General features: G+C 44.2%; 1 protein-coding gene across 3 annotated transcripts in view; it reads right to left on the reverse strand.

Annotated features, from left to right (window-relative positions):
• LOC126262911 (endophilin-B1) overlaps nt 1–14,073 on the reverse strand; it is a 257,034-nt gene that overhangs the window by 173,650 nt on the left and 69,311 nt on the right. For all 3 annotated transcript variants that reach the window (XM_049959818.1, XM_049959819.1, XM_049959820.1), the window contains exons 3-4: nt 13,611–13,739; nt 12,852–13,014 (exon numbers count right to left, since the gene is read on the reverse strand). In XM_049959818.1, the coding sequence (XP_049815775.1) occupies nt 12,852–13,014; nt 13,611–13,739 (292 nt within the window). The remainder of the gene's footprint in view (nt 1–12,851; nt 13,015–13,610; nt 13,740–14,073) is intronic.

A 14,073-nucleotide genomic window follows, 5' to 3' on the forward strand; every position in this document is an offset into this window, starting at 1 on the left:
TCAAGTGCCGGCTCACCATCCGTTCGAGAAGCTTGCAAAGAACGTTGGTGAGGCTAATAAGGCGGTAGCTGTCCACCTACAAAGGGCTCTTGCCCGGTTTCAAAACGGGGATGACAATGCTTTCCCGCCATTGCGACGGAAACTCACCCTCGACCCAGAGACGGTTGTAAAGGTCGAGGAGGCGTCACTTGCAGTCCACTGAAAGGCGTTTCAGCATCTGACACGGAATGTGATCTGGCCCAGGAGCGGTATCAGGGCAAGCGGCAAGGGCGCTGTGAAATTCCCACTCACTGAATGGAGCATTGTAGGATTCAGGAAGGTGGGTGCGAAAAGAAAGGCTCCGACGTTCCATCCGCTCTTTAATGGAGCGGAAGGCCAGTGGGTAATTGGAAGAAGCGGAACTAAGAACAAAATGCTCTGCCAAGCTGTTGGCAATTTCGTCGGAGTCTGTACAAACTGCACCATTCAGTGAGAGCGCAGGGACGCTGACAGAAGTCCGATAGCCATAGAGGCGTCATATCTTGGCCCAGACCTGCGATGGACAGACGTGGAGGCCAATTGTGGACACATACTGCTCCCAGCACTCCTGCTTGCTTCGGCGGATAAGGCGGCGGGCCCGCGCACACAGCCGTTTGAAGGTGATGAGGTGTTCAATGCAGGGATGTCGCCTATGACGCTGTAGCGGCCGCCGGCGATCTTGAATTGCCTCAGTGATCTCAGGCGACCACCAAGGCACAGTCCTCCTCCGAGGAGACCCAGAAGAACGGGGAATGGAAGATTCGGCGGCAGTAACGATGCCAGTGGTGACCGATTGAACCACCACATCAATGTCATCACTAGAGAGAGGCTCAATAGCAGCAGTGGAGGAAAACAAGTCCCAGTTAGCCTTATTCATTGCCCACCTACAAGGGCGCCCAGAAGACTGACGCTGTGGCAGTGACAGAAAGATTGGAAAATGGTCACTACCACACAGGTAGTCATGCACTCTCCATTGGACAGATGGTAAGAGGCTAGGGCTGCAGATTGAAAGGTCAATGGCGGAGTACGTGCCATGCGCCACACTGAAGTGTGTGAAGGAACCATCATTTAACAGCGAAAGATCGAGCTGTGCCAATAAATGCTCAATGGTGGCGCCTCGACCTGTCGCCACTGATCCACCCCACAGAGGGTTATGGGCGTTGAAGTCGCCCAGTAATAAGAAAGGTGGTGGCAATTGGGCTATCAGCGCAGCCAGGACATGCTGCGCGACATCACCATCCGGTGGATGGTAAAGACTGCAGACGGTGACAGCCTGTGGCGTCCACACCCGAACAGCGACAGCCTCTAAAGCTGTTTGTAGAGGGATAGACTCGCTGTGAAGAGAGTTAAGGACATATATGCAGACGCCACTAGACACCCTTTCATAAGCTGCCCGGTTCGTATAATAACCCCGATAGCCACGGAGGGCGTGGGTTCGCATTGCTGGAAACCAAGTTTCCTGTAGAGCAATGCAGAAGAAAGGGTGAAGGCTGATAAGTTGGCGGAGCTCAGCTAGATGGTGGAAGAAACCGCTGCAGTTCCACTGGAAAATGGTATTGTCCATGGCTGAGAAAGGCGTGACAGGACTGGGAAGGCAGATTACGCCACTGGGTCACCTGCTGCCTCCGATGGAGCACCCGTCCAAGTGCTATCCATTGCGTCTGAGGGACCGGCGAGATCGAGGTCCTCAGCGGATGCAAGAATCTCCATCTCATCCTCAGACGCAGAGCGTGTAGGTAGCAGTGGAGTAGGTGCCACCGCAGGTGCCTTGGTCTTACGGGTCTTCAATGTCGTTTTCTCTCGCGGTTCCTTTGGTTGTCGTCGTTGAGAGGGCTTATTGGAGTCAGTCTCCGGGACCGAAGATGATCGCGAAGCTCGACGACCAGCGACCTGTGGCTTCTTCAGCCACTGGTTGGTGTCTGCTGTGCCGCTGGTAGCAACCTGGGAAGGGAGTGACCCAAGGGATCCCTTATGAGTGAGAGAAGCCGAAGAAGAATTACGCTTCTCCGGCTTAGAAGTGGGGACTGGTGTCCCCGTTGGTTTAGTGGGTGCTGCTCCCGAGGTAGATTGTGTGGGAGCAACAGCGAGAGAAGGGGCCCCCCATCGTCAAGGGGGCAGGTGAGGTCCTCTGACTGTTTGTGGTGCAGCTAAAGGAGCTGGAGCAGGAGTGACAGTTGAAGCATAAGATGCCATCATGCGCACGGGATGTAGCAGTTCAAATTTCCGCTTAGCCTCAGTGTAAGTCAGTCGGTCCAGGGTCTTATATTCCATGATTTTGCGTTCTTTCTGTAAGATCCTGCAGTCTGGCGAACAAGGGGAATGAGGCTCTCCATAGGACACAGACGGGCGGCGGAGCACATGGAGTATCGGGACGAGATGGGCGCCCGCAATCTCGACATGTGAGGCTGGAAGTGCAGCGTGACGACATATGGCCAAACTTCCAGCACTTAAAAGCACCGCATCGGGGGAGGGATATAGGGCTTGACGTCACAACGGTAGACCATCACCTTGACCTTCTCCGGTAATGTATCACCCTCGAAGGCCAAGATGAAGGCACCGGTAGCAATCTGATTGTCCCTCGGACCCCGATGAACGCGCCAGACAAAATGAACACCTCTATGCTCTAAGTTGGCGCGCAGCTCGTCATCAGACTGCAAAAGTAGGTCCCTATGGAAAATAACACCCTGGACCATATTTCAACTTTTATGTGGTGTGATGGTAACGTTAACAAGCAAGTAACCTGCGTGACTGTGCGGAGGATGCCGTTTTTATCAAAACTGACCCAGAGCGCATTTTGGACAAGCCCTCCACCTCCCCAAACTTGTCCTCTAAATGCTCTACAAAGAACTGAGGCTTCACGGATACAAAGGATTCCCCATCAGCTGTGGTACAGACGAGATACCTGGACGAATACGTGTCACTGTCATTCATTGCCTTTCGTTCCTCCCATGGTGTGGCCACGGATGGGAACGATTTGGGGTCATAAACGTTACCTTTAAAATAAGCCCTCGAACGCTTAGAGACTGCTGGTGGCTGGCCACCAGCAAGAGATGATGTGCCACGCTTCATTGCGTGCCATCCACCCTGATGCCACCTACTCCGACCAAGGGCCCTCCCCATGGGCGCCACCCAGCCACAGCAAGGGCCACCTGGCAGGATGGCCATTGCCGTGAGTCCTGATGCCCCAGGGAGATGGGCATCTACTCCTTGGCATACACGGGGAGTAAACTGCACAGGCATCAGTAGAGCGATCCCTGTGTTGTCAGGGGGCTACAACCAACAGGGTACATGGCGGCCCCACCACAACGGACTGGCTACCATGCTGGACCTTAGGTGCAAAAATGTACGAGGTCGTCATCGCAGCAAAAAGCAACACTGCACAGTGCAGCATGGTAATCGCACCCAGGGACGTATCCTCGCCCAAGAGATGGAAAACGAGCTGGACACCATTGCAACGACGAGAAAGCCGGCTAAAGGTCTCAATGCACGACAAATACAGTGCACCATGTAAGGCGCCCTTCCCCAATTGGCTCGCTCTTCGGAACAATTTAGAAAGATGGAGGTCAAACCCGAGAGGGGACCATCACATAAGGCCGAAACATTTGAGACTCCTTTTAGTCGCCTCTTATGACAGGCAGGAATACCGCACGCCTAGTCTAACCCCCGAACCCGCAGGGGGGGACAAGGAGGGGGCAACATCTATGAACAGGTCAGAATCAGGTTGCAAAGGTGGGGACGGGACCTTTAGCCTGGAAGGTGCCGGGAAGGGGGATCCTGGGAGGGGCGCTGTTGACCGGCAGACGCCGAAGAAGTGGGACACTTCTCCGGCTGGGGATGGGGAGTGGTGCCTGCAAGGGAGGGTGTGGGAGCCGCAGGGGAGGGGGGGGGGGCGGAGAGGAGTTTGGGACTGGAGTAAGGAAGGGGGAGGAAGGGGTGACAATGTAACTGAAGCATGGCTAGACGTCATGGACGCAGGATGAAGATGTGCATACTTCTTACGAGCCTCAGTGCACGTTAGATGATCAAGGGATTTATACTCTTGTATCTTCTTTTCCTTCTTATAAACTGGGCAGTCCGGTGAACGTGGAGAATGATTGTCATGACAATTAACACACACAGGAGGGGGAACACAGGAACTCCACTCATGGAGTGGACGTCCACAGTCACCACAGAGAGGGGCCTGCAAACAATGGGAAGACGTGTGTCCAAAATGCAAACACTTAAAACATCTCATAGGTGGTAGGATGTATAGCTTCATGTCACATCAATAAACCATAATCTTGACCTACTTTTACGTCTTGTTTTTTGAAAATCTTGGATATTCAGTGTGTGTATTTGTGGTTGTCTGTCATTGTGTACTATATTTTACTTCCTGTTTCTTTCATACTTTGTGTTGTTTCTATTCTCGTATTTTGTGCAGGTATTTGTGTGTAATTTTGTCCTTGTATTGGTGACCGCGGAGTGTGTGTTCTTTTCTGTTTCTTGATTTTCTTGTTCAGTTTTGTTACGAAGTTCTCTTTTTATCCACTGTCTGTGGTTATTCGTATTATGGTATTCATTTCTTCTTTGTAACTGTGTTTCTAATGGTACTGTGTTTAGTCTGTGGACCACATATCAAATTCTTTTTAATTAAACTGCAGTCATCTTAAGACGGATAACCTACAGTAACAGATTTAAACAGCTGCTGCGGAAGATGACCATGCAAACAAACACAGTAGCACTTCTTTCCATCGGTGTGGTCCGCATGATGTCTGACATGCCTGTGTGGTCTATCTGAGTGACCACAGATTGTTTTCTGCGACCTCCAACCATTCAGTTTCCCACTGAGCACAATTCATTTGTCAGATAATGAGATGATGATGGGCTAATGAGATGATGTGCAAGGGGATGGCACATTGACGTACAATACGATCCCGACATGCTTCCTTTGCTGCTTTGTCATCTATGTCGTTGCCCTGTATCCCTACGTATACAGGTTCCTAACAAAAGATAACTTCCTTGCCACAGTGTTGGAGGCAATGGTCTAGGGCAGTGTTTTTCAACCTGTGGATCATGACCTCCTGGTGGGTCGCAAAGTCTTGCTCATGGGGTCGCAGTTGCAGGAGAAAGCAGTTGCAGCATGGCTGGTAACGTATGTTTCGTGATGATCATTTGCTGTGGCATAAATGTCACATGGAAGTGACAAGGTTTTGTGACAGCACATTGGAAGTTCATTCACATTCAGATGTGGTACTTTTTATCATATTTTTATTATGGTTCTGGGGTCACAAGAATATTTTTACTTGGAAAAGGGTTGCGTATTAAAAAATGTTGAAAAACACTGGTCTATAGGATACATGTGGTGGACCATTTGTAGCCCATGGAGCAAGTCAGAACAGGTGAGAAACTTTGTGTTGTGATGAATGGAATGTCAAAAGTCCATGTCACAATTTGTAAATGGTTCTAGAACACACACTTTGGAAACCCTATAAGGGACAACAGCTGAACAACTGAGGGTGTTCTCTTGCCGGGATCCATTTGTATAAACAATGAAAAAACTGTGGTATGAATCTAAAATTGTACAAAACAGTTTTAAAATTGTAATCTGGAGTACAAGTTTTCTCATACTGCATCAACCTTAAAGTCACTTTGGGATTCTGAACATGCCAAGGTGGCAGATTGTTCCACAACTGGCTGTGTATTCGAAGTTTTCCACTGATGCACAGTCAGCAGCACTTATACTGCTGAGGCATTTCAAACTATTCAATGATTTGAAGCCCTTTATTCAAAAGTCTTTCAGGTGCAGAAGCCAGGTTAGTTTTGAGCCAAATAGTAGACCCAAAAATTGCACACTGTCCTTACAATGTAAAATATCATCCCCCATTGTGAACTGTGGTTGGTTAAAATTTCCATGAGCTTGGTTAAAATTGAAACACATGCTTTTAGGGTGAGAACATAAAACCAGTTTTACTGGCCCAAGCTCCCAGCTTTCTGATCGTCAGCTGTAGTTGTCTCATTGCCGTTGTATGATTGGAGGAAATATAGAAAACTGCAAAGTCATCCATATAAGGAAACATTTAACAGGGTTCTTGACTGCAGAGGTGACTGCACATAATGTGACACTGAGTACACAGCCTTGGCAACCCCTACAGTCAGACAAGGCATCACCAACACAGTATCTAAAGGATCAGTCCTCAAGGAAGGATTAGATAATAAGCAGCAGACATCCACGTAGTCCCAATTCATGAAGTTGGCAAAGAATGTTTTATTTCCTAGTGATGATGTACACTTTTTCATGGCAAAAAACACACCAACCACGTGGTTTTGGTGTAAGAAGGAATCCTATATCATCCTCTCCAGTAAAAGTAAGTTGTCAAGGGTTGACTGGTAGCAACACAAACTGCAATGGAAGCGGCACAGTAAGGGCTACGCTTCGGTAACTGTTAGGGTCAGTATGATCCTTGCTTGGTTTCAATAATGGAATTAATATTGCCTCCTCCCTCGCCTTGGGGTACTACCCACCAAACCAGATTTTACTGAAACAAGATAGGAGCTTGCATCTTGCTTCAGGGCACATATGACAGAGCATGGCATAGTGAATGATCAGGTCCTGGAGAAGTGTCTCTGGCTATGGACATAACTGATTCCAATTCTCAAATGGAGAATGGAAGAATGTATCCAAGAAATGGAGCCTCCTTATCTCCACATCTGGACTGCAGGAGTCTCTATGGATGACACAGTGACAATAAAAACTGCTCACCTATAAACTGAGGCATACCTTTCAGCATCTACACCAATACCCCATTTCTCGACAAGGCCGTAAGGGGATGTGCATTGCCCTAGTCTAATTCACTTTATTGAGTCCTAAATATGTGCAAAGGAAATGTGCCGATTAATGGAAGTTGCTAATTCCATCCAGGATTTCCTCTTCTGTTCTTTCATCACATGTCTGTGCTCTCACTGATCTAAAGGCACAAAGATTTTCTGTAGTTTGATAGTGTCTGTATCTTCTCAAACCTGCCCCCTGACAGACTGCCGAGTGACATTTATCATTTCATCAAGGGACAGGCATCGTGTGAGGTGGTTGCTAGACTGGGGAATGGAATCAGTGTCGGCTCACTGGATCCCAAAGTGATCATGTCCACCACCTCCTGGGGACAATCCTGTTCAAATATGGGCTGCTGACTATCTCACCAATTTTCCCTTTAAACTATCCATTTTCAAGGTGTCCTGTTTTTGACTGCCTATTTCAGTAGATGAATCCACACAGGATCTGTGGCCACTTCTTACTGAACTAACTCTGCAACAGCTGGGGAACAAAAATAAAGGTCAATGGCTAAAGATAACCTTGTAGCAGTGGAGAAGTGTGTCATCTGACCAGAATTCATAGAGCAGATATTCTTCAGGTGGACAAAGGGCTCGATAATTTGACCTCCGGAGCATACGATAGCTGTGCCAAAAAGCATTAAAGTCACCCATGAGGAGGAATTCACAGGCGAGTCCCTGGAAGAGTTCTGTCTGTGCATCTGCATCCAATAGATCATGCGATGGAGGATTTAAAGAATGCATTTTGATTTTAAATACAGTGAGAACTTCCACTGCAACTGTTAGTGCGGCCACAGTAAGATGGCCAGGACAGGAGTGGCATCTGGCATCGACGAAAACAGCCACTCAACCCCTAGATCTTTCTCCAGCAACATCGTCCTTACAGTAGGGATGGTAGCTCCTTAATAGAGGTGTATCAGTGGCTTTAAAATGAGTCTCTTGCAAGCAGATACAGAAAGGCCTCCCATGGCCCAGAAGCTGCAATTCTTTCAAATGCGATCAGTATCCATTTAAGTTCACAGCAACTCAGAAGTCCCTGTGGCGCTATTGATTAGCGATGGTTGTCCCTGTCCTTCCATGGCGGAGGTAATTTACCCAAGAGGTCAGGGGTAGCGTTGGAAAGAGCCCTGGTCTACAGTTAATTCATTTGGGTATTTATTTCTGAATTTTCCTTTCTTCACTCTAATAAGTCCCCACACTCCCTGCTCAATAGTGGGTGACCCCATGAGCACTTGTTATATTTTGAAGGAAGCGTACAAGAAATCACCTGCTTTGTGAGCTCAGCCTCCACAATTTCTAAATACAGCCCTTCCATTACATACCATTGAGGTATGGCCAAATCTTTGAGATTTGAAGGATAACATTGGATTGGAAACACCTAAAAATGGATGTGCACTGGAAAAATATGTTCAGGTAATTCCAGAGTGTTGAACATTAGAATAAATGTTCAAGTTTTTTCCAATGTGCCATTGACTCTCTTCATACAGTTCTGAACTTCCACAACATCCATATTTTTCCATTCTTCATGTAACTCCTCAGGGTCCATCTCCACTATATCATAGCGGATAATTATGCCTTTACAAAAGTTAAGGGTTTTATGTAACTGAGCCACCACAGGGTAGTCACCTAAGGCTTAGATATTTAATTTGACACAGCAGTTTCAACTACAAGTGCTCTACTATGAAGTCATTTAACACTTTTTAAGGACCCACTGATACCCTCCAATGCCTTGTGAATATGGAAAGGAGAGACCTTCTCAAAGGTCTCCTTTGCTCTCATGATAACAATGAAAGCATTATGGGAAACTCATATTCTGTTACTATAATTTTAAGGCTACTACTTGGGTGGACTAATCACCCGAACTCTCTTTGTTGGTTGGGTGTATGTACTACCCGACTGTACACTTTTCCCATCAGGAGGAGATCTGAATTTACTTTGCTCCATGAGAATCCCATGAACTGCTAGGAATACAAATGTCGACCCAGATACAGTACCGCAGGCCTTGTACAATTGGTGGGGTGTGGTAGTTGCCCCAGAGGTTGCCCACTAGAGACTGTTTCACTTCAACAAACATTCACCTGATTAGCATGTAGCACATGCGTTCCTTGAGTTTGCAGGTTTCTTCTTTTTTTGTACCTTTCTTGTAGTCCAAGTGGTGAAGCTAAGAGTCCCATTCTCTGAAACACACAAAATTCTACCGCTATACCTAGTGATCACCTCCGATGTATGTTCTGAGTTTATGGGCAGATGAGGCCTGTTGATATGGCCAGTCTCTAGCTCTGGAAACCAAGAGCCACCATACCCATACCAAACCACTGCTGTTGGGGCTCACTGGGAAAAACGCAGCCCTCCCTTCCCTAAGTTATGCGATACTCTTCATCAAATTTGACAGTGGCAGGATGTTGGTTTATTATTCCATGATAGAGCTGCTCATGCTGTTTGGCATATCATAACTGTTGTGCAAATATGAAATCAGTGACTTCATGAGGGCCATCATCAGGGCCATGAAGGATCTCAATAGCCCCAAATGACCAGTGTCCGAAAGGTCAGGCATACTGCTTGCTCAATCACGCAGAATCACACAGCTCTATCACATACCTCAAATCAGGAAATGAGATTTTTGCTGGGAAACCAGTATCCACAAACAGTGTGATGAGTCTGGAGCACCACGAATTGTTAGCATGGTGACCAATGTTGCACCTTCCCTTGGCATACCAGCTTTGAGGGGCATTCTGACAATTTTGCGCCCAGTGACATTCAACTAACATAATGCAAGACCACACACTGCCTGTATGGTCATGACCTACATTGCTACACAGCAGGTTCAAATACTCCCTTGGCCACAAAAGTTTATGCATTTCCCACATATTTAAAACAGCTGGTCATGGGTTACCGATAAACTAATATGCCACTAATCACTAGCCACTATAACTGATGAACTCTGGCCTAAACCTGAAGAAGCGCAGAATAATGTACCCATGTCTGTCAGAGCATTTGTTGCTGGCAGTGATGTGTACTAAATTTCACAACCTGTCTTCTACAAATCTGATCACTTATCCCTCCTCTGTAACATACACCAACAATTAGTGAAATTTTGTTATTTGCTATCCTTCCTATTGCTAAAGTTTTAATGACCAGCAGTACATATGAGGGCTGTTCAAAAATATCCAACATTTTTATTGCTGAAATCAACAATGGTATGCAGCACATGAGCTACCTATGTATGTAGGCCTACATAATGCACACATCTAATTTTTTCAAGACTGCGGAAACAACCAGTTGTTAACCAGCCACTGACAACTGAATGTGTGTAAGTGGTAATTTTCTGTTTCTGTGTTGCACACAAAATGACAGAAAAATTGGAACATCATTAATGCATCAAATTTTGTTGTAAGTTTGACGATTCTCAAATTGAAACAATCCTTAAGACTCAATAAGTGTTTGGAGAAAAAGCAATGGGTACCAAACAGATAAAAGAAGGGTACAACGGCTTCAAAGATGGTCACTCATCAGTGAATCTAGAAATCTGGTTGTTATTGATCACGTAAGGACCTCGGTGATGCACGGTAGATGAATCGTGATCAGAGATCTTGCAGACGAGGTTAAAATTAATATTATGTCCACTCGTCTCATTTTAAAAGAGCATTTGGGCCCCAGGAGGACCTCTAGAAAATTTGTGCCAAAGCTGCAAACAATTGAGCAGAAGCAACTTCCTTTGGAGATCAAACAGGACATGCTTGACACAGTAAACAGTTCTCTCAACTTTCTTAACATAGGGATCACTGGCGACACTTGGGTTTACGTGTATGACACAGAAACAAAGTTCAGTCATCACAATGGAAATATCAACCATCCGCAAGACCAAAAACACGAGGAAGGTCCACAGAAACTTGAAAGTCATACCGAGTGTCTTTTTTTTTACATTACATTAGTGCTATGGTTCATCACAAGTAAGCCCTTGAAAGTACTAGTATCATGAAGCAGCCAGACTTCATGCAGTGACCAGTTGGCACCTTCACTACAATAATGCACTTGCTCATTATTCTCAATTAATTCAGAGCTTTTTGGCCAAACACAGAGCGGCTGTGGTTTGTCAGTCCTTCTACTCTTCTGACGTAGCACCGAATTACTTTGGTTTTTCCCTAAACTGAAAAACCAGGTTTCAGAATAGTGAAGACATTATGCAGAATACAACAGGGCAGCTGCACACTATACCAAAAGAAGCTTTCAATTGATGCTTCCAACAGTGGCAGCAGTATTTGGAGAGGTTAGTAAAAGCTCAAGAGGAGTACTCTGAAGGTGACTATTGTCAAACAATTATATCTGAATAAAGATTGACTTTATAAATAAATTCTGATACTTTTTGAGCAGCCCTCTTATTACAAATTATATACTTAATTGTATTGCGAGAAATGAGGGGAAACAACTGAGTAAAAGAATTGCAAACATAGTATTGAGGCTAATGTTTTACAAGATTACCATGCATGCCCATCACAATGTGTGCTGTCTTCAAATACTCCACTACAAGTACTGATAGTACTGGAACCTTCCTCTGTTGATGATTTGTAGCTCCTTTAAAATTATGTTTTGTCCAAAGATAATATCATTTAAGTGTTTTCAGTCTTCAACTTAGAAAAATGTCAGAATGATTTTGATCTCTGGAATAAGATTGAGCAAGAACTGCACAGATGGTTTTACTTACCAAATTTTCATTAACAAGTGCAGTGTAGATGTGCACTTTTTTGTGACACAGTGGCCACTTTAGTACAATTATTTTTCTCACACACACTTTCCAATAAAAATGATTCCAATCGTTTTTTCCTTATGGGCAGCGCTGTGGCATCTAAAATATTAGCATAGATCTGGTTTTTAATTTTCCCATTCTTTGCTTATGGGAGGGGGGGGGGGGGTGGGGGGTGGGAGGAGTCAGTGAAAGTGGTGTGTGACCTGGTTTTGGAACACTTTATAGATTTCTTCAGAAAATGAATGTTTCAGTACCTGTAATAACATGTTCCAAGTTAAGAATCATCTTTAATGCACTCCAAAAGACCAAGAAATACATACTTTGTTTTTCTTTTATAAGAAAACTGCTTCACAACCATTTTTTATGCAGATCTCCTCTTCCTCAATCTACCAATATCTAATGCACAATAGTATGCAGCAGATTTACTTTTCCTTAATCAGTCTCACTTTTAACCAACAACGTCTCTACATCTGTTCACCTTTAGATTACCTCTCAACTGAATGTTCTACACAGGCAGTTGGGTTTTCAATCAGTTCTTTTTCCTGCAAAAATACATTAAATCACATGAAAACCTGTTCCCTTGACAAATCATATTTAACACATGCCTCCTGAGCTTTCAAAAGTTTCACTCATGGAGAGGCCTAAAGAGAAAATTTGGTAACAATTTCAAGCAACAGTGCACTAGCCTTCATTCACAGAAAGTGATGCGAACAACTTCACAGAGAACTTTAGTACGAACTTGCTATTATGTTACAGTACCAAGACTCACTGCAGTTGTCTAGGATGTTTCACTGCAGTCGGAGATATGAACATAATATTTACCAAATGGATTATAGCCAACCAATCTTATTACTTTACCTCTTATGCAGCTCAAAATAAAAGAAAATCTTTGCTTAGGAAAAAAGCAAAAGAAAACCAAGTTGTTTTTTTATAAAAGATTATGAGACAGTATTGCCACTCAGTAATTAACTTTTGCAGACAAAATTTTTAGTGCTGCCACAAGACACACAAAATAACTTTTGGAGCAATTAGTCTCTTCTTCAAGGAGAACACAGGTATAGGCTCAGACTCCAGGATGAGAGAGACGAGGGGAAGACAAAGATGAAGGGAGAGGTGCAGTTCATTGGCACACACAGTGACAGTTTCAGTACAGAGGTGATGACAGAGTGACAAGTAAAGATTAATGTTAATTCTTGCTGTTTATGTGCCATAACTTACCCAATCAAATTTCTCAAAATATGTTGAAAATTTTCAGTACTGAAGGAAATACAAGTATTAAAATTACCTTTTGCTCTCCAAAAGACTTCTTTCCTTCAGAATTGTTTTCATCTCACCATCCAGAAACTTCCTTAGGGGTTGTATGAAACACTGTCCAGCTGAACTAATGAATTCCCTTTCAGTCTGTCCCAATCTCTGTTCACACTGTCCTACCTTAACCAATGCACTTCCTAGAAGACGATGAAACAAATGTTTCAGTTAATATTACTTACAAATGGACAGTACTCTGTAAGCTAATGGTATAAGTTAATTCATAATCACACACTGAAAAATGTGACAACTACCACACATTGTTTTGTAACATTGCACAAGTTGCAATAACATATTCAAGGAAACAATTGCACAATTAAGACTGTTTTGCCCCATTATCAATTAGTTTCCTCTTGAAATGCAAAAAATAATTATCCTTAATTGACTACATATTATTAAGGGTAAACTCAATGTAACAACAGAAAATCCAGGCTAGAATAGTGACAATATTATGAAACAGACAAGATTGCTCACCATATAGTGATTTACAGTTGCAGACATGCACAGAAAGAGACTGGCAGACAAGTAAGCTTTTGGCCAACAGACTTTCTTCAGAAACACACACACACACACACACACACACACACACACACACACACACACACACACACACACACACACGAGCACTGTCTCTGGCTGGCTTTGACAGCCAGAGACTGTGTGTGTAGCAATCTACCATTTTCATAATACTGCCACTAAACTCAATGTAAGTTTCACTGAAAGAACACTTGCTTACCATAGGCTGTACCTGGACCAAATTCATTCCCTGCCTCAATCATATCCAATCCTAAGTATTCAAGATTTGTCAGCCGATTTGGTCTCTTCTTTTCTATTTTTTCAAACAAGAAGTCTTCAACCCTGTTCCCTATAAAATTTAAAAAACACTAGTTTTTTAATTACATACTGAAGAACAGTGTGGAAAGGTTTTTCTTTTTCAGACAAAAACTTTTAGTTGTGTGGGTGTAAGAATAGCTTCACCAACTGAATAGCAAGCACACACATGAATAAAACATTACATAATGGCACTTACGATACCTCAATTTATTGAGGCAAAACTAATATGGCAAATGGGAAACTGCATTTATTTAGTTACAAGTATCTACAAAGCGGGGAGGCAAAAATAACTGGAATTTATTTATAAAAAATCTACCTTTTTTCCAAATACAATTATAATATCCTTCAAAGTATTCTCCATAAGC

The sequence above is a fragment of the Schistocerca nitens genome, chromosome 6 (genome assembly GCF_023898315.1).
Source record: "Schistocerca nitens isolate TAMUIC-IGC-003100 chromosome 6, iqSchNite1.1, whole genome shotgun sequence".
NCBI classification, from domain to species: Eukaryota; Metazoa; Arthropoda; class Insecta; order Orthoptera; family Acrididae; genus Schistocerca; species Schistocerca nitens.